Source organism: Pseudorca crassidens, chromosome 1 (assembly GCF_039906515.1).
Source record: "Pseudorca crassidens isolate mPseCra1 chromosome 1, mPseCra1.hap1, whole genome shotgun sequence".
NCBI lineage: Eukaryota > Metazoa > Chordata > Mammalia > Artiodactyla > Delphinidae > Pseudorca > Pseudorca crassidens.
In genome coordinates this window covers 91,634,512-91,660,831 of record NC_090296.1, presented here as the reverse complement: position 1 = coordinate 91,660,831, position 26,320 = coordinate 91,634,512, and the positions used below count along the sequence as shown (strand labels likewise).

General features: G+C 40.9%; 1 protein-coding gene across 5 annotated transcripts in view; it reads right to left on the bottom strand.

The window, feature by feature from the left end:
- The window catches only part of DUT (deoxyuridine triphosphatase), a 99,207-nt gene that overhangs the window by 31,358 nt on the left and 41,529 nt on the right, over positions 1-26,320 (bottom strand). Inside the window, exons 9-10 of one of the 5 annotated variants that reach the window (XM_067746076.1) lie at positions 12,321-12,390; positions 2,402-4,331 (exon numbers count right to left, since the gene is read on the bottom strand). The exons of 2 other annotated variants lie outside the window; for them this stretch is intronic. In XM_067746076.1, the coding sequence (XP_067602177.1) occupies positions 12,336-12,390 (55 nt within the window). In that variant the 3' untranslated portion in view covers positions 2,402-4,331; positions 12,321-12,335. Of the gene's footprint in view, positions 1-2,401; positions 4,332-12,320; positions 12,391-25,361; positions 25,381-26,320 lie in introns of those variants that run through there. 2 more of the 5 variants (XM_067746096.1, XM_067746107.1) reach the window with 2 other exon arrangements.

The window sequence follows — 26,320 nt, the reverse complement described above, 5'->3', positions numbered from 1 at the left end:
GGCAGAGAAAAAAGCCGTCAATTTTTTGGCAGAGATCCTGATCATTTGATTCTCCCCTATACCAAAGAAGAGCTTAGTTGGTTATTACAAACTGATGATAAGTGGCTTGTTTCCTTATCCTCCTTTCAGGGTAATATTGATAATCATTATCCACCTGATAAGCTCCTTCAGTTTGCTAGAAAACATCTGTTTATATTTCCCAAAATCACTTCTGCTGTTCCTCTGGGAGATGCTGCCCTAGTATTCACTGATGGATCATCATCCGGTGTTGCTGTATTTGTTATAAATAATCAGCCCTATAGGGTACAGTCCCCCTTTTTATCAGCACAACTTGTTGAGCTTTTTGCCATTCTTCAGGTTTTTGAGATGTTACAGAATATCCCCTTTAATTTATATACGGACAGCTCATATATAGCTTTGTCCGTCCCCCTTTTAGAAACTGTTCCATATATTAAACCCTCTTCCAATGCTGTTCCCCTTTTTCAACAACTTCAAAGTCTTATACTTCGAAGACAAGCGCCTTTTTTTATTGATCATCTTAGGGCTCATACAGATCTTCCTGGACCCCTCTCTCAGGGCAATGATTTAGCTGATAAAAATGCCCGCCTGATGTGCACCGTAACCTCTGATTCTGTTTCTCAAGCTACTCAATTTCTTCAGCTACATCATGTTAATGCACATACTCTTCGCTTAATGTTTAAGCTTACTCGAGAACAATCAAGACAAATTGTAAAAAATTGTCCAGGGTGCGTTACATTTTTACCTCTTCCACATCTTGGGGTAAACCCAAGAGGTCTATTACCTAATGAAATCTGGCAGATGGATGTTACCCATCTTGCTGAATTTGGAAAATTAAAATTTATTCATGTGTCCATTGATACCTTTAGCGGCTTTATATATGCCTCCCTTCAGGGAGGAGAAGCCACAAAAAACATTATTTCACATGTGCTCCAATGTTTTACAGTTTTAGGCAAGCCTCAAATAATTAAAACAGATAATGGGCCTGGGTATACCTCCCAGGCTTTCCAAGATTTTTGCACCCGGCTTCAAATAAAACATCTTACGGGAATCCCATATAACCCCCAGGGTCAAGGCATAGTAGAAAGAGCCCATCAAACCCTTAAAAATACCATTTCCAAGCTTAAAAATAATGATTTAACTGCTACAAAAAATTCCCCAAAAAATATTCTTAGTCATGCCCTGTTTGTAATTAATTTTTTACAATTAGATAATAATGGTAGATCTGCCGCCGATCGCCTTTGGCATCAAGAAACTAAAAATCAATATGCACAAGTTATGTGGAAAGACCCTTTGACCTTTAAATGGCATGGACCCGATCCACTCCTCATCTGGGGGAGGGGATCCGCATGTGTATATAATACCAAAGAAGGTGGAGCACGCTGGTTGCCTGAGCGCCTTATTAAACCTATAAGTTCTATAAAGTAATAAATTTTATCCAGGGCCCTTTTCCCTGAGATTGTATTTCTTTTTCTTTTTCAGAAAAAGATGGAGACCCTCCTAATATTGAAAGAGCGGCAGAGACGACATGAGTTATCCGTTGTGACCCTGATCCTGTCATCTTTGCTGGTTGTTGGACAGGCTGAAAGCACTCCCCACTTGCCTCAAAATTTAACCTGATACATTACCATCGCCTCGCCATTACAGAAGCAGAACCAAAGGATGATTCTGGCTGCCCCTCCACTGGAGCGGCATGAAACAGAGACATGCCTACCCCCCTCTTTGATGGAGGGTATGGGTACCGAGTTGAGTGTGGCAGCAAAGCATGCACAAGGGAAAACGTGTATATATGTATATACAAGGTAATCTCTGTTATTCCCTGTGAGTATACCTGAATTATGATAGAGGTTGGTATCTAAACATTGTTTTTGGCTTTTAGTAGCTAAGATTATCTTTGGCTCTGCCTCTCCTCCCTAAAAGATACCAAGAGCCGATGAGTGTGGACACACATACCTTGTCCACGGGAGGATTCAGGTCACTACTCCCTCACTCGGTTAATGCCCACCTCCTTAAAAGAAATAAAAAGGGAGGAAATGTTGGGAGCCAAGAAGTTTTCGCCATTAGAAGATGGCCGACACCCTGCTTCTCTTCCTGATTTATGAGATAGAAGTTCGCGCCTAAAATGAAAGCCCGCGCACGCAGCACCAATGATGATTAGCCAAGTACTTCCCTCATTCTGAATCCCGCCCCCCTTTCTCTGCAGTGTATAAATACAGCTACCGCAGCAATAAAAGTTTGAGGCTTGATCAGGATTTTGTCTTGCCTCCATTCTTTCGCGTCTCCTGCCCTTCCCCCTTTTTTCAACCCCCACAGGTTCCTCCTCAGACTCACAAGGATTTGTCCTGCTGGTCGGGACTCCCGGGGACGCCCGGGGCCGTACACACATAAGTAGAATCAGATTTCCCACTCTACACATCTCTCTATACCACCTTTTTATATTTTAATATCAATATATTAATAGTGATATATTAATATTCTGATTCAGGGACTTATATTTGTTTTTCTCATAAAAATTAGTTTTAATCATGTTAGTCCAATGGGCAGTTCTATTAAAAAGTTTTTTTGTATTTGATTCCATCAAACAAGGGTATTCACTCTTCCTACTACCTCCCTTGCATTTGAAACTCTGATAATAAATACTTCAGGACTGGAAAGAAGACATTTATGATGACTTACTTTTCTTAGCTCTCTATTCTCACAGTAATGTTCAGCCTTAATAAAGACAGTTCCAGGCTTTCTTAACTCAGCATAGAGGTTAAAAAAAAAAAAGTCCCTGGGGGACCAGTAATCACTGGAGTCTTAGTTTATTAGCTTGATAAGATCTCAGTAATGTAGGCAAGATATAACTATGGGAAAAGTATATAAATGATTCACTTTATTCAACTACAAAATCATTCTATTTTGAGTACTTTTGGGGGAATCTAATGATAAATAAGACTTTTACTATTCTCAAGGAGTCTAAAGCATAGACTTGTGAAAAATTTAGGCTGAAATCAGGTTGCTTACATTGAGAAAGAGCTCCAGCAAGATCACTGTGGCTGACACTGCTGGTTGTGCACCCAATGGCCATCCCCCCAATTCCTTCCTCCTTTGGTTAACTCCAAGGTTAACCAAACCTTGACTTTTCTCAGGTATCAGGAGTACACAGGCTTTAGGAAATATAGGCCCCTTCCCCCCAGAGCAGTTATGGGAATTGTATTTTCTTTTGCCAGTCATTGGTCATGTAATACAATGGTCATGTAATACAGTTTTGGCCACTGAGATGAAGGCGGAGTCTGCAGAGAAGTATCTGAGAATTTTTTTTAATTTTTCTTAAAAAGGGACAGAGAGAAATAGTGTTCTCTCTTCCAGCCTTAAATATGAGTGTGTGAGAACATGGTTCCTTGAGCTTCCCCAGGCATCTCTCATCATTAGAGGATAAGCATGAGGGTAAAAACGAACAGAGTTAGCCAAGCAAGTCAGAAAAGGTGGAAAGAACTAGGTTCTTTATGACATGGCTGAGGTGCTGAATTAACAAGTTCAGGAACTGCCTCACCAATAGATTTCTTATGTGAGATAATACATCTCTTTATTACTTAAGCCATTTTGAGTCGGGTAGGTCTTTTGTCACTTGCTGTCAAAAGCATCCTGATTGATATTATCATTAAGATGTATTTTATTATAACATCATTATGCTGTTTTATAAAAAGTAGAATCATAATAGGAGGATGAGGAAAGCAGCAGTAGTAGTAGCAGTAATAGTAGAAATGATAATACTCTTTTACAGTTATGAGGACCTACTTTGTATGAGGCACTATGAGAATCATTTTAGACAGTTTTTTCCTTTACTCTTCTAATTCAGGACCATATCTCATACATTCTGGATTACCATGTTACTCTGCTCTGTCTCCTGTGCTCTTTTTTACCTAGACCCTGACATTCAAAGAAACCAGGACATTGTGTTGTAGTTACCATGGTGGTCTCAGTCTATTCACAGAGAAGGTACAATGCCACCCTTTCTGCATTCCACTGGTGCTGTCATTGGGTTGTCGCCACACTAGGATCTGCTGCTTCTGGTGCTTGATGGAGAAAGATGGGGTACACAGCAATACAGGTTCTTAATGGCCTTAATGGTTTCTGGCCAGTGTGAGAGTTTTAACTCACACCTTCCTAAGTTAGTCCCTGGTAGTAAGAGGGAACCCAACACTGCTGCTTCCTGTATTCCCCTCCAGGCACACAGGGCTACCAGGGAACTATGGCACATAAAAACACGAGTAAACAGGATGAAAATTTCTGTTTACAGTTTTCCTTCCACATTTCAGCAAGGAGGCCATCTGTAAAAACAGAACATTCTCAGTGTCATCACCCAAGAAAAGAAAACAAAGGCATGTGGGCATTTGGGATGATGCTTCCTGGCCCTCTTGTCCAATTCCAGCTGCACTAGACCCAATAAATAAATTGCTCTTCTAATTGGTCATAAAATCCCAGCTTGGAAACGGTCATGTTTGTTTTCTAAGAAAAGATATTCTAGTGCCAGAAGTCACCACCTCAGCCATTTTATTCTGAGGGAAGTGGGGGTTAGAAAAAGGAAAATGAACATGTAGTGTGTGGTAAATGTAAACAAAAAAATTAATCCCTGGTGGTTGCTGAGTATGCTCTGTCATAAATAGACACAAAAACATAAAGTGGGGCCTGATTTAATTTTCATTTTATATTTAATTAAAGTAAGAATAAATATGGTTTAAAAAACATAGGGAAGATCTTTAAAGTGATAGTTTTTCCTTGTACCCTTCCCACCCTACCCCCATGTCATGCCCCAGAGGCAAGTACTCTAACATCCATAATCCTGGATAATAAGCATAAATTTCTATTTCTTGATCTATCAACTCCAAATGATACCAATTTTCTCTTAAAGTGATGATTTAGCTCCTTTATATTATCCTTCACCTTCCCTCCCCCTTATCCTCCTGATCTTTAATAATTACATCACTACTTTCAGTTTTTCCATTGGCTACCTTTGTGCCTTTAAATAACACATTTATATCACTATTTCATCCTCCATCAACCTTAGTCAATGTTTCAGTCCCTTTTTCTCATAGGATAAACTATGACTATACACATAATCTTTGCGTTACCAAAGCTGTTAACGTTTCTTTATGCTCCAGGGCCAGGCATGTGTGCTGTGTATTTATTAATTTTAAAAGATAAAAGTGAATACACACATCTTGAGTTGAGTGTCCTGTGAGGAGCTTCAGCACACGTCCCGAGCTGAGGTGTTGGCTCAGCCATTTCACGAGGAACTCTGGTCTGAAGGGCAGGGGGCAAGGCCTCTGCACGGAGCCCGCTATGAGCAAGTGAAACAGACTAAGCACAAAGGGAAAAAAGGTGGATGGGCTAGGCCTGTAGTAAGATTGCCAGATATATGAACTTTTCAGATGAAATGTGGATCCTCTAGCAACAGGAGCAATGGACGATATCCCTAAATCTGCCCTCAAGCTTTTCATTGATTGATCTGTGAGTATGGAACGCTTCAGAACTGAATACTGTGAAGAGAGATGACCTTCAAGATGGTGGAAGAGTAAGATGTCGAGATCACCTTCCTCCCCACAAATACATCAAAAATACATCTACATGTGGAACACCTCCTACAGAACACCTACTGAACGCTGGCAGGAGACCTCAGACTTCCCAAAAGCCATGTGGCTGAAAGGGTCTTGGTGCTCTGGCCAGCTGTCAGGAATGAGCCTCTGAGGTTGGAGAGCCAAGTTCAGGACATTGGACCACCAGACACCTACTGGCCCCACATAATATCAATCAGCAAGAGTTCTCCCAGAGATCTGTCTCAATGCTAAGCTCTCCCAGAGGTCTCTGTCTCACTCAATGACCAGCAAGGTCCAGAGCTGGGCCCCCCATGCCAAACAACTAGCAAGAGAGGAACACAACCCCACCCATTAGCAGAGAGGCTGCCTAAAATCATAATAAGTCCACAGACATGCCAAAACACACCACTGGACAAAGTCCTGCCCATCAAAAAGACAAGATCCAGCCTTATCCACCAGAACACAGGCACCAGTCCCCTCCACCAGGAAGCCTACACGACCCAATGAACAGAACTTACCCAGTGGGGGCAGACACCAAAAACAACAGGAACTACAAATGTGCAGTCTGCGAAAAGGAGACCCCAAACACAGTAACTTAAGCAAAATGAGAAGGCAGAGAAATAGGCAGCAGATGAAGGAGCAAGGCACAAACCCACCAGACCAAACAAATGAAGAGGAAATAGGCAGTCTACCTGAAGAAGAATTCAGAGTAATGATAGTAAAGATGATCCAAAATCTTGGAAATAGAATGGAGAAAATACAAGAAATGTTTAACAAGGACCTAGAAGAACAAGAGCAAACAAATAATGATGAATAACACAATAAATGAAATTAAAAACTCTCTAGGAGGAACCAATAGCAGAATAACTGAGGAAGAAAAACAGAACGGATTAGTGACCTGGAAGATAAAAGAGAGGAAATAACTACCACAGAGCAGAATAAAGAAAAAAGAACGAAAAGAATTGAGGACAGTCTCAGAGACCTCTGGGACAACATTAAATGCACCAACATTTGAATTATAGGGGTCCCAGAAGAAGAAGAGAAAAAGAAAGGGACTGAGAAAATATTTGAAGAGATTATAGTTGAAAACTTCCCTAATGTGGGAAAGGAAATAGTCAATCAAGTCCAAGAAGTGCAAAGACTCCCATACAGGATAAATCCAAGGAGAAACATGCCAAGACACATATTAATCAAACGATCAAAAATTAAACACAAGGAAAAAATATTAAAAGCAGCAAGGGGAAAACAACAAATAACACATAAGGGAATCCCCATAAGGTTAACAGCCGATCTTTCAGCAGATATTCTGCAAGCCAGAAGGGAGTGGCAGGACATATTTAAAGTGATGAAAGGGAAAAACCTACAACCAAGATTACTCTACCCAGCAAGGATCTGATTCAGATGTGACGGAGAAATTAAAATATTTACAGACAAGCAAAAGCTAAGAAAATTCAGCACCACCAAACTAGCTTTACAACAAATGCTAAAGGAACTTCTCTAGGCAGGAAACACAAGAGAAGGAAAAGACCTACAATAACAAACCCAAAACAATTAAGAAAATGGTAATAGGAACATACATAGCGATAATTAGCTTAAATGTAAATGGATTAAATGCTCCCACCAAAAGACATAGACTGACTGAATGGATACAAAAACAACACCCGTATATATGGTGTGAACAAGAGACCCACTTCAGACCTAGGGACACATACAGACTGAAAGTGAGGGGATGGAAAAAGATTCCATGCAAATGGAAATCAAAACAAAGCTGGAGTAGCAATTCTTATATCAGACAAAATAGACCTTAAAATAAAGACTATTACAAGAGACAAAGAAGGACACTACATAATGATCAAGGGATCAATCCAAGAAGAAAATATAACAATTGTAAATATTTATGCACCCAACATAGGAACACCTCAATACATACGGCAAATGCTAACAGCCATAAAAGGGGAAATCGACAGTAACACAATCATAATAGAGGACTTTAACACCCCACTTTCACTACTGGACAGATCAACCAAAATAAAAATAAATAAGGAAAAACAAGCTTTAAATGACACATTAAAAAAAGATGGATTTAATTAATATTTATAGGACATTCCATCCAAAAACAACAGAATACACTTGCTTCTCAAGTGCTCATGGAACATTCTCCAGGATAGATCATAGCCTTGGTAAATTTAAGAATAATGAAATTTTATGAAGTATCTTTTCCGACCACAACACTGAGACTAGATATCAATTACAGGAAAAAAACTGTAAAAAATACAAACACATGGAGGCTAAACAATATGCTACTAAATAACCAAGAGATCACTGAAGAAATCAGGGGAAATAAAAAAATACCTAGAAACAAATGACAATGAAAACACAACGACCCAAAACCTATGGGATGCAGCAAAGGCAGTTCTAAGACAGAAGTATATAGTAATACAGTCCTACCTCAAGAAACAAGAAACATCTCAAACAACCTAACCTTACACCTAAAGCAATTAGAGAAAGAATAACAAAAAACACCAAAGTTAGCAGAAGGAAAGAAATAATAAAGATCAGAAATAAATGAAAAAGAAATGAAGGAAATGATAGCAAAGATCAATAAAACTAAAAGCTGGTTCTTTCAGAAGATAATCAAAATTGATAAACCATTAGCCAGACTCATAAAGGAAACAGAGAGAAGACAAAATCAATAGAATTAGAAATGAAAAAGGAGAAGTAACAACTGACACTGCAGAAATACAAAGGATTATGAGAGATTGCTACAAGCAACTCTATGCCAATAAAATGGACAATCTGGAAGAAATGGACAAATTCTTAGAAAAGCACAACCTTCCGAAACTGAACCAGGAAGAAATAGAAAATATAAACAGACCCATCACAAGCACTGAAATTGAAACTGTGATTAAAAATCATCCAGCAAGCAAAACCCCAGACCAGATGGATTCACAGGTGAGTTCTATCAAACATTTAGAGAAGAGCTAACACCTATCCTTCTCAAACTCTTCCAAAGTATACCAGAGGGAGGAACACTCCCAAACTCATTCTATGAGGCCACCATCACCCTAATACCAAAACAAGACAACTATGTCACAAAAAAGAAAACTACATGCCAATATCACTGGTGAACATAGATGTAAAAATCCTCAACAAAATACTAACAAACAGAATCCAACAGCACATTAAAAGGATCATACACCATGAACAAGTGGGGTTTATCCCAGGAATGCAAGGATTCTTCAATATACGAAAATCAATCAATGCGATACACCATATTAACAAATTGAAGGATGAAAACCATATGATCATCTCAATAGATGCAGAAAAAGCTTTCAACAAAATTCAACACCCATTTATGATAAAAACCCTACAGAAAGTAGGCGTAGTGGGAACTTACCTCAACATAATAAAGGCCATATATGACAAATCCACAGCCAACATCATTCTCAATGGTGAAAAACTGAAAACATTTCCTCTAAGATCAGGAACAAGACAAAGTTGTCCACTCTCACCACTATTATTCAACATAGTTTTCGAAGTTTTAGCCACAGCAATCAGAGAAGGAAAAGAAATAAAAGGAATCCAAATCGGAAAAGAAGAAATAAAGCTGTCACTGTAAGCAGTTGACATGATACTATATATAGAGTATCCTAAAGATGCTACCAGAAAACTACTAGAGCTAATCAATGAATTTGGTAAAGTAGGAGGATACAAAATTAATGCACAGAAATCTCTTGCATTCCTATACACTAATGATGAAAAATCTGAAAGAGAAATTAAGGAGACACTCCCATTTACCATTGCAACAAAAAGAATAAAATACCTAGGAATAAACCTACCTAGGGAGACAAAAGACCTGTATGCTGAAAACTATAAGATACTGATGAAAGCAATTAAAGATGATACAAACAGATGGAGAGATATACCATGTTCTTGGGTTGGAAGAATCAACATTGTGAAAATGACTCTACTACCCAAAACAATCTACAGATTCAATGCAATCCCTATCAAACTACCAATGGCATTCTTCACAGAACTAGAACAAAAAATTTCACAATTTGTATGGAAACACAAAAGACCCCGAATAGCCAAAGCAATCTTGAGAAAGAAAAAAGGAGCTGGTGGAATCAGGCTCCCTGACTTCAGATAATACTACAAAGCTACAGTAATCAGAACAGTATGGTACTGGCACAAAAACAGAAATATAGTTAAATGGAACAAGATAGAAAGCCTTGAGATAAACCCACATACATACGGTCACCTTATCTTTGATAAAGGAGGCAAAAATACACAATGGAGAAAAGACAGCCTTTTCGATAAGTGGTGCTGGGAAAACTGGACAGTTACACATAAAAGAATGAAATGAGAACACTCCCTAACACCATACACAAAAATAAACTCCAGATGGATTAAAGACCTAAATGTAAGGCCAGACACTATAAAAGTGTTAGAGGCAAATATAGGCAGAACACTCTATGACATACATCACAGCAAGATCCTTTTTGACCCACCTCCCAGAGAAATGGAAATAAAAACAAAAATAAACAAATGGGACCGAATGAAACTTAGTAGCTTTTGCACAGCAAAGGAAACCATAAACAAGATGAAAAGACAACCCTCAGAATGGGAGAAAATATTTGCCAACGAAGCAGCTGACAAATGATTAATCTCCAAAATTTACAGGCAGCTCATGCAGCTCAATATCAATTTTCTCCAAAAATGGGCAGAAGACCTAAATAGACATTTCTCCAAAGAAGACATACAGATTGCCAACACACACATGAAAGGATGCTCAGCATCACTTATCATTAGAGAAATGCAAATCAAAACTACAATGAGGTATCACCTTACACCAGTCACAATGGCCATCATCAAAAAAATCTACAAACAATAAATGCTGGAGAGGGTGTGGAGAAAAGGGAACCCTCTTGCACTCTTGGTGGGAATGTAAATTGATACAGCCACTATGGAGAACAGTATGGAGGTTCCTTAAAAAACTAAAAATAGAACTACCATATGACCTAGCAATCCCACTACTGGGCATATACCCTGAGAAAACCATAACTCAAAAAGAGTCATGTACCACAATGTTCATTGAAGCTCTGTTTACAATAGCTAGGTCATGGAAGCAATCTGAGTGTCCATCGACAGATGAATGGATAAAGAAGATGTGGCACATACATACAATGAATATTACTCATCCACAAAAGAAACAAAATTGAGTTATTTTTAGTGAGGTAGATGGACCTAGAGTCTGTCATACATAGTGAAGTAAGTTAGAAAGAGAAAAGCAAATACCGTATGCTAACACATATATATGGAATCGAAAAAAAACAAACAAAAATGGTTCTGAAGAACCTAGGGGCAGGAGAGGAATAAAGACGCAGATGTAGAGAGTGAACTTAAGGAGACGGGGAGTGGGAAGGGTAAGCTGGGACGAAGTGAGAGAGTGGCATGGACATATATACACTACCAAATGTAAAATAGATAGCTGCATAGCACAGGGAGATCAGCTTGGTGCTTTGCGCCCACGTAGAGGGGTGGGATAGGGAGGGTGGGAGGGAGACGCAAGAGGGAGGAGCTACGGGGATATATGTATATGTATAGCTGATTCACCTCGTTATACAGCAGCAACTAACACAACAATTTAAAGCAATTATACTCCAATAAAGATGTTAAAAAATAATAATAAAAGATGTGAAGGGTGAAAAAAAGTGAATACACAGCATTTATATTGTGAGTGAGTAAATATTGCTCACTGCGGAACCACGTAGCATACTAAGATTATTTCATTTTCAACAGATCTCCTGGGCTGTGTAGGGGGAAATAGTTTTAGTATGAAGGCCAAAAGGATTCTTTCTTACACATTATTAATTGTTTAAAATCATACCTCTTTATTACTTTTGTCATGTTTGGGCACGACTCTCTTGTGTAGGTTTTTGTTTTCCCTAGATTTTCTAATGGCTTTTGCCTTTTTTCTATCGACAAAAGAATAATGTGCTTTTACACTTTCCTCAAGTTTCTTCATCCATCAGTCATGCTTGCAAGGCTGCCTCTCCAAGCAATGCACTCTCTGGATTCATGACTGACCTCTGAGACATCCCTTTACTGCACTCTTGGGTTGGGCCTACGTTTCCTGAACCCCATGTTTTGTCTTTCTTAGTTTTCTTTCTCATTTTTTTCTAACATGCATCCTTAAGTAATTTCAAGCCAGGATGCCCTTGCTTGTCTGGAAAGATCTTTATTTTGACCTCACACTTGCTGAATAGTTTGTCTGAATTCAAGACTCAAAATCCTTAGCCTCACGCTAAGCCTCAAAACAATTTTCATAGGCTGAGTTATGAGTACACTTCCATAAACCTATTTTCCCAAAGTTTCATCAAAAATGAAAAAAGTGGGCTTCCCTGGTGGCGCAGTGGTTGAGAATCTGCCTGCTAATGCAGGGGACATGGGTTCGAGCCCTGGTCTGGGAAGATCCCACATGCCGCGGGGCAACTAGGCCCGTGAGCCACAACTACTGAGCCTGCGCGTCTGGAGCCTGTGCTCCGCAACAAGAGAGGCTGCGATAGTGAGAGGCCTGCGCACCGCGATGAAGAGTGGCCCCTGCTCGCCACAACTAGAGAAAGCCCTCGCACAGAAACGAAGACCCAGAACAGCAAAAATAAATAAATGAATAAACTCCTACCAACAAAAATTTAAAAATGAAAAAGTGCAGAGAATTACCCAGCGATCCATCGGTTAGGACTCTGCGCTTCCATTTCTGGAGGCCTGGTTTGCATCCCTGGTTGGGGAACTAGGATTCCACATGCCATGCGGCGCAGCCAAAAAAAAAGAAAGAAAAAAGAAAGAAAAAGTGCAATTTCAAAAATATCTCCTTGCGTTTCTGACTCTGCTCCTGACCATCCATGGAAACGGATTGCTCAGAGATCACAGGTAACTGCCCCATCTAACAAGCTAGTTTCCGCCTTCAGGTCTAGTGGTGGTGACCATCCCTGAACCTGCTCCTTGACCTGGAATGCAGGTAATTTTGACAGGCAGGAACTGCAAGCACTTGGGAATTGAGGATTCTGACTGGGATGGGCGAGGAGAGGGAGAGCAAGAGAACAAGAGCCGAGAGCTCAGTGCGGGTCAGAGGAGAGGCAGTAGCACTGGGTGTGTGAAAGGAGAGAGGGAAGAAGTGAGCAGCGGACGAGGGGAAATATTCAGAAAGAATATTTTCTTTCCCTCCCCCTTACCCTCCAGATCTGTAATAGCTAGATTACTACTTTTGGCTCTTCCACCGGCTACCTTTGTGACTTAAGTAACGTAGTTACATCCCTATTCAGAGAGAATCACATCAGTATTCAGAAAGAAAAGCAGAGGGTTTGGCCTATCTGTGAGTTGATTGGGCTAAAATTTTTTATTATTATTTATTTATTTATTTTTGCAGTATGCGGGCCTCTCACTATTGTGGCCTCTCCCATTGCGGAGCACAGGCTCCGGACGCGCAGGCTTAGTGGCCATGGCTCACAGGCCCAGCCGCTCCATGGCATGTGGGATCTTCCCGGACCGGGGCACGAACCCGCGTCCCCTGCATCGGCAGGCGGACTCTCAACCACTGCGCCACCAGGGAAGCCCTGGGCTAATATTTTTTAAATCACTTTATTGAAGTATGATTAACATGTAAAAAGCTGTACATATTTAATGTGCACAGTCTGATGTGTTTGGGGATAAATATACACCCATGAAACCGTGACGACCATCAGGGCCATAAACATGCTGATTTTCAGAAGGAGGGTGTGGGTGAGAGGGGAAGGGAACACTCAAAAGAGCACACCCACCGGTCTGTGCGAGGGTGCCTGAGGGCAGGCCAAGGGAATTGAGATCTTGGGGGGCTTCCGTTCTCTCTCTGTGCTCCATAGAGAGGCTTCTGGGCCTGTATGACAGATGTGACAGGTACCAGAACCTTCCACCTACCTACAGGGAACAGAAAATGCCCCAGTGCAGCCAGGATCCAGAGGAGCCTGCTGTCACGTTAGCGCCTTCAGGGTTCCAGCTTTGGGAGCACCAGGAAACAGCACCGTGGAGAGGGAACTGACCCCCTATAGAGGGCTTCTCACAGGGGCCAGGGATGGGGCAAGTTCACCCATCCAGTGAGTGAGGAGGCTGGAATGGATGGCTGACCGTCAGAACTAGGTGTGAGCACAGGTGAGGGCCCCCTGGAGATGCCCAGGAAAACCTGGGGGAGGCTGAGGTCCCGCTTCATGCACAGGGGGCACAGACCCTTGAAATATAAGTCATGACGGTTAGCTCCGCTCTGTACCTGCAGCTTGGTGACAGCTATGGATTTGTGAAGTCAAGTTGACAAGGCAGAGAAAACAAAGTGCCGCTGTATAATTTTTAAAGGGCCCTCCCCACTAACACGTTGTCTGCCACCAAGAAACCCAATCCAACTCAGTCTTTGGAAACCAGATTAAGCTGGTCCGACTTTCCTATTTCAGCTTCCAACTCCTCCTTTTGCAGATTGGTAGAAGAGGGAGGGAGGGGAGGAGAGAGAGAGAGAATACTATTTCTCCTCTTTTTAACCCCACCCCTTTACTTCCTCTAACGTCATCAACAAATAGCAATTTGCCCAAGATTTTCAATAGGGAAACCACTCTCTCCCTACTCCAAAACAGGTTTTCTATATGTAAAGGTGTAAGTACATTCTTAGAAATAATGTGGAGAGACATGAATTCAAATGGTTAATTAAATTGCCCCTCCAGAACTGTAGCGCTCATGGGGATGATAGAGATCATCCAGTAAAACACTTTCTAGATCCGTGTGCTACATGATATTGAAGAAAGTCTATCAGTGGACGAAAGAGATTGAGTGTTGGACTGTGGATCATGATGACAAATGCCAACCCCTTGAGAAGATCTGCTCTGAAGAGCAGTATACGAAAAAAAAGACACCTTCCTCTGTTTAAACCTCAGCATTGTGATATTTAAAAAGAGAAAAGTGGCTGGAGAAATAAATCAATAAAACGAGAACTGGGATATCTATGGAAGGGTGGAACTCAGGAAATGAAGAGTAGGAGAATGGAAAGCAAAGGATTACTATGGAAAAGGGAGGTGGGAGTGAGAGCAGAGAGCCCTGTGAAGGGAAGTGCTGTGTGGGGAGGGGAAGAGATGCCCAAAGGGCGGTCCAGACAGATAATGGCAGCCTGGGGGAAGCTGAAGCAATCACAGGAGAGAAGACAGGCTGGGTGGGAGCAGACCAAGCCAAGGGACTTTACAGTCTATCTGGGGAGAGGCTGGGAGGAAGAGAGAGGTTGAGGAGAGGAGGAAGGATGGCCCGGGTCCAGACAGCCTCACACGGGGATTCTGAGCACTGACTCACAACCGTTGCACAAGCTGTTGCACAGCCCCTGGGTTGTACAACCACTTGAAATCATCAAGAAGCTTAGCACATTAAGAAGTTATCAAAAACCATTAAGGGGAGAGCCAGCTATTGTTGTAACTGTCACTTTTCAGCCCTGTGAAGTCCATCTTGTTGACAACTCAGTCCCTTAAGCCATGCTTTGCTTCTTCTCTTTTAATGCCCTGTGGCTTCCTTTCCTTAACATTTCTCTCTGTGAAACTAGAGCCTCCCTTCACCTCATCTCTTAGTAATTTGATTAAGTGGTCAGTGACATTAGCACAAAGGGTAGGAGTTTACCAAAATCTTAGAAGACGGTATCTCTGCCTTCAAAGGACTATTTAAAAGGGAGGTGAGATGCTATACGGTTAACACTCTGGAAAGTAGATGTCATCATTGTGTCCAGCTGTGACAAGTCTGCAATGGCACCACAGTTCAGGGGACAGGCAGCGTCTCCCTGTCCCTCAGTTCCAGTGTCATAAGCACAGAATGACGGTGGGGTAAGGATGGGAGTCAGGGTTGAACTAGATCAGAAATGGCTCATAAGTTTCTTCTTGCTTCTTGGAAGTATTTTCCTATGATGCTGTGGTGAAAGGGATTCTGAGACTGTATCACGGCTAAGTGGGAAAGGGCTATCAAGGCTCAGCAGAAATGATAGCAGTTTTTTGAGTATTCTGTGAAAGTCAGTGTTCTAAGTGATTTAAACTAATTATCTCATTATTGTCCCATTTTATAGATAGGGATAATTGTAGAGAGACTTGATTAGTGGTGTCTGCCACGATCTTGAGAAAGATAAGAGGCAGGATGGGTGCTATGCATTTTTGACTTCTGCACCAAATAATCTCTAAAATTTCCTTTTTCTTTGAATACTCGAATAATGGATGAGTGATTACAGCAGTGATCTGTCTTAGATTACTGTCCTAACAGGTATCCCTTTTTGCCACTGCCTGTCCTCATCACCCTTCTTTCCAGGATCCTAAGAGCTTCTGCTTTAATTCATGGAAGCAGTCACGGCCTCCATGGCAACTTTCACACAGCAGACCCAGGAGAGACGCTGAAACTTACCTTGCTCTTTCTTCGACCTCACATAGGTGCTCAGTCAAACATGTTCTACTGGTTGTTCAGAAATTCACTATTTTCCCAGTGTTGCCCAAGACCTGAGTTTGGTGACCATCCTCTGCTCTGTGGCACATTACTGATGGAGATGTCCATCTTCCTTAAGGTTCCTTCCGGCGCATACTGAGATTCATGACCATAGATTATAGGTCAACTCTGTATCCATAGCACTGGGAGGATGCTGAAAAAAGGCAGGTCATTTTCCTCCTAAATTTTTTTTTTTTTTTTTTCCGGTACGGGGGTTCTCTCACCGTTGTGGCCTCTCCCATTGCGGAGCACAGGCTCCGGACGCACAGGCTCAGCGGCCATGGCTCACGGGCCCAGCCGCTCCGCGCCATGTGGGATCCTCCCCAACCGGGGCACAAACCCGTGTCCCCTGAATCGGCAGGCGGACTCTCAACCACTGCGCCACCAGGGAAGCCCCCTCCTAAATTTTTATCTTTCAGGTGTGCCTTCAGAGCCATCAAAGTTTTAGGAATGATGATTACTTCTTGTCTCCAGCACTCTAGCGTATATATTAATGATAACTTTGAAAGTATATAAGATGCATGGTTTACACAATTCTTGTATACAATTAGCTTATTTTTATTGGGTTGGCCAAAAGGTTCATTCTGGTTTTTCTATAAGATGTTACAGAAAAACCCGAATGAACCTTTTGGCCAACTCAATATTTGCATCCTTGCAACAAAGTGGGTATGATTATCTCTATCAACCCAGGAAGAAATCAAGTCTTAGGGAGTCCTCACACACAGCTAGAAAGAAGCAGAACTGATCTGGAATCTAGATCCTTTGACTAGAGGCCCACAGAATTTACAAGAGCAAGAAGTTGGTGAAAAACTTGGAGAATAAATTGAGTAAGGGGATGGGCAGCTAGTTTCACTCACTATAGGTCACCCCCACCCCTTGCTCTGAATAGGATCCAGGAAGCTTGGGTTCAGAGGCAGGTCATGGGAACAAAGCTATAATTAAGTGAAAGAGCTGTTGAAATGAGCAGCAAACATTTTCGTTTCCCCTTCCCTGTCAGAGCCTGTAAGTGGTTTCCAATCCATGTCCTAAGGAGCCTTGGAGTTTGTGAAGGTTCCTCAGGGTTAACATGACAGCATGGTGGAACAACTCTGCAGTGCCATTTTCATCTGCTTTGGATACTGGGTATCTGCATATGACTCAATTTGAAGAAAAAAATCATGCCTCTACTTAGGAAAAATCTTTGAAAATCATCATGAATATTTAATCTCTTGTCCATTTAGTTCTCCAGGACATCTAGATAATTTTCAGCCAAGAAATTTGCCAGTAAAAGAAGTAAGCCATGACCTATACTGACACAGGCTTAAGACATAGGATTTAGAAGCCACAGGAACTTGGTCATCCAGGGTCAGAGGAGGTGGCCCACCAAGTCCATGATGGTGGGTACTATGAGTTGAGCAGGACCTCATCCAGGAAAGTGTGGTGCTAATAGGAACTGAAAATGGATGTAGGGGATCACATTTCAGGTTTTTCTCATACCTACACCAGAGCTCTACTCATTTCTGGTGATCCAGGTTGGGCTTCACTCCCAAGAGCCTTGATGCACTAAGTTCAACTGGAAACACCACCACCAACATTAAATAGAACTGGGTCCTGTCTTCTATTTTTACCTGCCACTTGCATAAATGTGTAAAATCAATATCCAACCCTGTCATCTGGCTAGACTTGTTGAACTCCATAAATTCTACTAGCAAGCCTGACTCATTTCAGGTCAGGATTTAGGACTGGGTAAAGAATTAGGAGTTAGAATGGATACAGGTTGAAATTTGATCACAAGCCATCAGCAATAGCATCCTGAACCTGTTACAGAAAGTCAACAAACTTTTTTTTTTTTTTTTTTTTTTACTGCAAAGGAAAAATCAGGGATCTTGTCAGAAATCATTTTGGGGACTCTGAAATAAAGACATTTCAGAGGCATGAAAACAAGACTAACAGTGCAATGAAATCCTATCCTTTCCTTGACCCCTCGTATCATAGAAACAATAGCTGATATACAATATTACTTTGGAGAGGAGGAAAAGACCTTGGAAAGTTTAATCCTGGATATCCTTGGCCTGGGGTTAAATATCAAGGTGGAGCACTGGTCTGCCCATGAGTCGTGCATGTTAATTCCTGAGTACTGCAGCCACTCAGCCTAAGTCATCCCTGGTAATTACACCTCCCCAAGGCAGTGCCCCGAAAGCACTGTTGCATTAGGCAATTGTGGCAAGCTGGTAACCTGATAGCAGCACATTATGTAGTTATGTGGGAACTCTGGTTTCTGGAACAGATTGAGGTTCCCAAGCTCTGGTCTTATGTTGTTTGGGTGTGTCTTTCACGAACACTCTTTATGTAGAAAACAGACTAAAACACTAACACCATCTTTAGGATGTTTTTTAATAACAGCATCAAGTTAATCCACCATCTCTTTCAAAAGATCTTGTCAAAAAGGAAAAGGTTGCTAAAAACAATAAATAACTTCCTCCTCTGTCTGACATTACCTAGTTTCTTTAAATACTGTCCTTTTGGGTAAGTCCGTGTAACATTTCAGATTTAATAAATGAAAATGTGTGGGGAAAAGTAATGAGGGTTCAAGTCCCAGTTTTCATACTTATAATAAGAACCAAATTCCCTGTGCCTAGTCATCCACCCCTTACAAAAGCTGACTTCAAGAAAATAGGAAAACAAGGAGAAGAAGCAAAGTAGAGCATCTTAAGTATTCAACCTGAGGGACCTGAGTTAGGTACTTAGGAAGAGAAGAAAAAGGGAAATTGGATGTCGCGTTCCAGTGGCAGCAACCACTGGCCAATGTGAGCCGTACAAGCTGTACTCCCATGTCTCAGAGTGGAGATCCGGATGATTTATGGGGATTTGGCTCCGCTAATCAGATATCCTTAAAGCTTCCTTCTAGAGCCGTGTTGGGGGACCTGGAGAACATGGATTTACCGTGAGCAGGTGGAAGTGGGAGCTCAGGGAAGAGGAGGAAAGGAGGGTGGAGAGATGGAGAGAGAAGATTGCTGAGAGGACTGTAGGAGAGGAGGGGAAGAACTCAGCAAAGCTTATGAGATTTCACCACATCTCTCTGATATATGAAGGAGAACCTTAGGCATGCTGTGAAACTTAGACATGCAATCTGAGAAAAGAGAATTTTGGACCATATATTTAACGTTTGTGTCAACAATTTGGCTTGGTCACACCAATGAGTAAGTGCCAGGTTCCTGGCATAGTGGGCAAGGAAGGCCCTTTTTGGCCTACTTCCCTCGGGAGCTCCCTCGTCAAGCATGACTGCACCTGTGTGTAGGATGGTTGCTGGTGACATACCTGAAGGCTTGTTTCCCATCAAACACTATACAGATAAGCTAGCTCAGCTGTGACATGTGCCCTTTGGCACTCCCTCTTAAATGAGCTAGGGAAACAACCATATGATGTGGGATAAGTGATGCCATATCTTAGGTGCTTCCAGAGGTAAGATTTTAATGTTTGGGATGATAGCAGTTCAGAATTATTTGCTAACAGCTTTCACATAAAAGAAAATTTCCAAAGGAAGGAGAACAATCACTCAGGTATCTAAGATTTTACTAGAGGAAATTCCCCAAAACACTTTATATCAGAGCATGTTGTCTTTTTATGACGTTAGTTGGATTTAAAAAATTTTCTCATTTAAGATCAGCATCCCAATACTTATGTTTTTAATCAAATCCAGCACCCTGCTATGCTTAGAGTTGTAAATCGTGGCCCCACTGTGTCCTAAGAGACTTCTTTCAGCTGAAAGGGGCAGGCCCAGGAAGCCACAGAAGTTCCAAGTTGTGCTGTACTCCCTGACATTGTCCACTTTGACCAGAGTGGACTCCCGTTAAGGACAGCTCAACCATAGGAAGGCCAGTGACCTATGGTCTGGTGAGAAAAGAGGAACTGACCCAATTAGATTCCTTTCTTGAAAATGTTTGGATTTGGGAAACTGAGATATTGACTTAGCTGTGAGAAGGTCATGTAGACTTGGGGGCTGGGATGGCCATCATGGGACATGCTAAATGAGAAGAGACTAGAACAGATACAGAGAAAGAGAAGGGGAGGGGAAAGAGAGGAGTAGAGAATGCCCCTAAAAAGAGTGGTTTTGATTCCCGGCAACATTCCAGGTCCCATGAGTTCCCCTGGTGCTTCATTTCTTGTTTTTGCAACCCTGTGACTCTCCTTGGCTTCCTAACCATCACACTCCCTACCATCACTCCCAATGACAACTCCCATTCCCAACTCCCACCACCTCTACAAGTGGGCATGCCTGGTTCTTTATTCCTTCCAACCATGAAGATGAATGCCTGCAAAAAATCTCTCAAACTCTATCTGAGATTTCCTTTAAAGCCACCAAACCAAGAGAAATACAAAGTGCCAAAAAAGAAGAAAGCAAGTATAAGTAAAAAAAGAAGGAAGGAATCACAAACTGGATATGAGATCTGACAAAAATTTAACTAAATTTTGTTCAATTTAAACTTTTAAAGTTACATTTAAGTTAAAAAAATGTACACCATGATAAAAAGGAAGAATGAAAGAAGACAACATTGAGTAGAACAGGAAAAGACTGAAACTTTAAAAAAAGAGCAAACAGTAGAAGAAAAAACTAGAGAGCACTCTGACATGCTTTCTGAAAGGAGAAATGCCAGAAGGGGATACCTACTATGTGTTAATGGCTTTACACATTATCTTGTTGGATTCTCACAACCAGCTCTATTTTACAGGAGCACAAACAACTTCAAAATAGTTAACCTGCCAAATTTAGAAAGCAAAAAAGAGCAAAATTCCATGTCTGGATGGCTCTAGAGCTGACGCTGTAAAGGAACAATCTGAAGGAAAAACATGTTTGTCCCAGAGGCTCTGATCAGGCAGCTGTCAGAAAAGGCTCACTGGTGCTGAGATGAAGTGCTCTGAGAGGGACTAATCTTCAGCAGGTTTTCCCACCTGAAAGTCTCAGCGGCAAAGCATTGAAGATTTTGTTCTATCAAGTGTTTGCAATGGTTGGGATTTTCTGTACAAATGGATCTTTTACAAAACAAATCCTGGCCTGAGACATGATTACTGAGAGAGACAGCTGTAGGGTGGGACTTGTGTGTAGCCTCATCTGAGGTCAGTATTGGGCAAACAAGATTAGGCAAAAAGGGTGCATCTTGTAAAAAGCCTTGGTGTTATTTACTGAAGGAGGAAACTGCCAATGAGAACAGCACAGCCTCGGTGGTGGACAGTTTACAGTGTCTAGATCAGTGTCAGTGTCCTACAATGTAGGACATTGACCATTGAGGGTATCCTTGCTTTCCAGGCATTGGAAGGAAAGACCTTATTTGGAAAAATTAAAAAAATAACTTGGCTACAGCGTTTGAAACCGACGTCCCCATGACTTTATTATAGCTGTCTCAAGAGGCTTTGAACTCAAAGCAGTTTTTTAACCCCTCTCCAAAATATGATATTCTGTGAGATATCCCTATTCTATAAGGAAGCACATTTAAGAGCAGAAAGACAGGAATGAATTATGCTAGATTATATACTGCAAGCTAAGTCAGGCAAAAATTGGGACATGGAAATTCTGACTCCCAGGTGCAGGTTTTGCACTTTGGTGTCACTGTTTCGTAACACCCAAGGAGCCTTGCGTTATCTCTTGCTTATTTATTCACTGGTCATATATATATTGAGATATATGTCTGAGATATGAAAGTCACTTTGCCAAGAGCTAGAAAATTCAAAGAAGACAAAATCTTAGCCCTTGAGGTCTGATATGTGGACCAGTCCTCCATCGTGGGACTGAGAAATATTACATCTAAATTCTCCATTGTAGGATTGGGAAAATAGAAATGATTTTATATAAGTATATTAAGTACTATGTGAACACATAGGGAGAGAACTACTTTGGTCTGGAGGAGTCAAAGAATGCTTCACAGGGGAAGCAAAGAATAAGTAGATGTTTCATGGGAAGAAGAAAAGTAACAGAAACAGTCTATGCGTGGCTTTGAAAACAAGAAAGAGCAAGCATGTCTGGAAAATAGCAAATAACCCCGTATGCTGATTGATTGGTGAGTAAAGATTAGAAAAGTTACCAAGAGTCAAATCATGAAAAATTTTGTGTGCTAACATAAGGTTAGAATTAATGCGGTAGGTGTCGCAATTCTATAAACAGATTTTAGAAAGGGGAGTGCTATGATTATAGCTTTAGAAAATAATCGTGATTCAAATTAAACATGAAAAATTAAAAATAAGCATGTATATAAACTCTCTCTACAACTGATGGTGAAGGAATTAATAAAGGTGTAAACTCCAAGGATCTGTAGAGGAGACATCAGACAAGAATTGTCAACTGCATTTTGAATGATGGTTAGCCAAGAGAAGAGGAGCAGCTGATTGAACGGAGTAGAGAAAGCTAATAAAAGCTAAAAGCCTAATAAAAACTAAGAAGAGGAAGCCAAGAAGAAGCAAGTTGAGCTGCTCTAAAGAATTTTGGAAAGGTCAGGAATGGATGGCCCCTGTTCCTTATGAAGATGAAGGGAATGGGTGGGGCAAAATCAAAGAATTTGTTGAAGGTCTGCATAAGTTATAGACCCTTCTGTATGCCCCACAGCCAAGTGAGCAACCCGCCCTTGCCCTGGCAGAAAGCAAGACATTTGCTCTCTGGAGATGCTGAACCAGCAAGATTCTGGTCTCAGTGATACCAGGGAGCTAGATAGAATTAGGTTGAAGTGGAAGTCCACATTCTGAAGGGTGAGACTTGGAAACCTTCCCTTAACTCCCTGAATGTTGACCTGAAGCTTATACTCCCCATTGAGGTGACTGGTAACTCCTTCTTTGGAGAAAGTGACCAACCCCCCCCCCCCCCAAAAAAAGAAACTACCAGTACTGACATGGGAGTTACCCAACAAAATGCCTGGGTTCCATCTCATGACTCTACAAGAAAGCTCACCAGTCAGTAAGTCCTACCCTTATACAGAGGGCTTCCAATCAGCTTTTTATTCCTTGACACCTAAATGAAAACAGGCAGCCAAAGATCTCCAGATATAAAAGGAAATTCTCTAATATGAAAGATAGATTTAAAACTCAAAAGCAACCTCCTGCCGACGCAGAGGACACGGGTTCATGCCCCGGTCCGGGAAGATCCCACATGCCGCGGAGCGGCTGGGCCCGTGAGCCATGGCCGCTGAGCCTGCGCGTTCGGAGCCTGAGCTCCGCAATGGGAGAGGCCACAACAGCGAGAGGCCCGCGTACTACAAAAAAAAAAAAAAAAAAAAAAAATCAAAAGCAACTATACATGAATGGGAAAAAAATAAACCATGGAGAAAAGAGAGGCAGTGCAAGAGAAAAAAACTTTTACTAACAGTTATTACATCTGTGAAACAACAGGATGAAATAAAAAGGGAATAATGAGTGAACAAGAAAAACCTCTTGAAAATTACAAATATAAAAGAACTATTTTTTAAAATCAATAAAAGAATTGGAAGATAAAGTTGAGAAAATATTCTAGAAAGTAATAGAAAAAGGTAATGATGAAATATAAGAAAGTGAAACACTCGCACCAAGGCATATCATTGTGAAATGTCTGAATACTAGGGATAAAGAGAAAACCCTAAAAACTTCCAAAGAGAAAAACAGTTCCTACATAAAGAATCACAATGGCATTGGAGTTCTTAAAAGTAATACCAGAAGCTAAAAGATAATGGAGAAATGACTTCATGATTCCAAGGAAAATAATTACTTTCTACCTAGACTTTAACACCTGGCCAAACTTTTTGTTTCAGTATAACGTTAGAACAGAGGTATTGTCAGATATGTGAAGTGTGGTACACATTTATGGTCACCTATATTTGTTTCTCCTTTCCTTCCTGGTACACAGAAAACTATACTTCCCAAATCTCTCCAAGTTAGGCAGGGCCATGTGCTCTGATCAAGTGGCTGTGAGCTGAAGTGACATGTGCCACTTCTTGGACAAAGGATTGAAGAAAGAGGTATGAGCTCCATCATGTTGAGATGGTGGACCCACAAGATTGAAGCAGTTTGGAACACTGAATCACCACATGAAAGACAGCTGCCCTGGAGAGTTACCTGACCTCCAGCAGACTTTTGTAAGCCAGAAGGGACATAATATATTAAAGCATTAAGATGCAAGTCTTATTTGTTTCTACAACATAGTCTAGCCTAACCTAACACACAACCTACCAAAAATATTTCTAAATGCACCATATCTCAAGAAATTAATGGCTACCTTACAACCCAGCAATTCCACTCCTAGGTGATAAACCAAAAAGAAATGAGTACATACATACTACATACCATAGCAAAAAACAAAAGAATAAACTATTGGTACATGAAACAACATGGATGACTCTCCCAAGCATAATGAAAAGTAAAAGAAAGTGAGATATAAACATATATACTTGGGCTTCCCTGGTGGTGCAGTGGTTAAGAATCCGCCTGCCAATGCAGGGGACACGGGTTTGAGCCCTGGTCCAGGAAGATCCCACATGCCATGGAGCAACTAAGCCTGTGCACCACAACTACTGAGCCGGGGCTCTAGAGCCTGCGAGCCACACCTACTGAGCCTGTGTGCCACAACTACTGAAGCCCACGTGCCTAGAGCATGTGATCCGTAACAAGAGAAGCCCCCGCAATGAGAAGCCCGTGCACCACAACGAGGAGTTGTCCCCACTCTTCGCAACCAGAGAAAAGCCCACGTGCAGCAATGAAGCCCCAACATGGCCAAAAATAAAATAAATAAAATAAAATAAATAAATTTTTAAAATAAAAAAAGAGTATATACTTGATGATTCTTTTACATGAAGTTCAAGGACAGGTAAAATTGATAGATGGTGATATAAGTCAGAATAGCGATTACCTTGTTGGGGATGGAGTGATGGTGGAGGACATTGGGAAGAGGCATGAGGGAGCCCTGAAAGCACTGGAGATATTAAATATCATGATCTGGATGGTGGTTACGTGCATGTGTGTATGTATATATATATATACATACACACACATACACACAGATTTATTGGGCTGGACATTTTTAAGTTTAGTACACTTTACTATATGTTTGTTGTACCTCAATGAAAAAGTTTTTTAAAAGAAACTAGTGGAAACTGTGACTCACCCAAATGAGGACATAAGCCAAAAGTAGGAAAGTATGGGATCCAGGCGATAGGAAATCCCCCAGAGGATAGAGATGAAGGGAATTCCTAAGAAGATGGCGAGCCATAGGATGGAAATAGGCTGGAGAGTCACGGTTGGAGCCAGAGGCAGAGGGATCAAAGAGAATCATCTAGAGAAAAGGAGAAAAAAAAAAAAAGAAACTGTAGACTATCTTAGTGCTCAGCTCTATTCAAGGGAATGTTACTATTCTATCAAAGAATTTGGGGAGGAATTAATGATAAACACATGAAAAACTAAGCAAAAACACAAAAAACGCTATTATTAATGAAAAATGTTACATACATAAACATGTTACCATATTAACTATGGCTTAGCTGTAAACTGAACCAAAATGTTGTTATACAATTACATTGGGAGGATGGAAAGAAGGAAAGTAGGGTGGGAGGAGTATGCAGCAAAGGCGTATGGTAAGAAAGCTGAATTCTCATTAGGTGCAGAGGAAAACCAGAAAAGAGTGCCTAAATTAGAAAAAAAAAAAGGAAATAGCTGCACATGCATATTATTTAGCAAATTGAAAGCAAAGAAAATAAAAAACAGTTGAAAATATTTTGACTCGAGATGGAGAAGGGTAGGCAGAGGATTGCTATTTTTCATTATATACCTTGTTATATCATTGACTTTTAAAGCTACAATATAAAGTATTTCCGCACCATGCTGAAGCAATTAAAAGACAGCTCTGAAAACTCTAAGAAATCTAAAATAAAAGAAAGTAACTCATTTCAAAGCATATTTTGATCTAATTAACGTTGTTTAAAGACCCGTTTATAGTACCTAGTAATTTTTATTGGTAGAGGAGGTTTGTGAGATGATGTAAAATCATGCTGTAATCCTCTGGGGGATCCAAAAAGCTGGGACATCAAACCTTGTCAACCTTGTCAACCTCAGGGGCTTACTTCAAAGAAAACAGTGTCATGAGGAAAAAAAATTCTATCAGCTATCAATTCTATCACAGCTAATAGCATGATAATATTGTACCCGAATTTTTAGGTGTAATCATTTTTTGTCACTATTTTAAGTCCTGATTGTGTGATTTAAATGTGCTTTTAAAA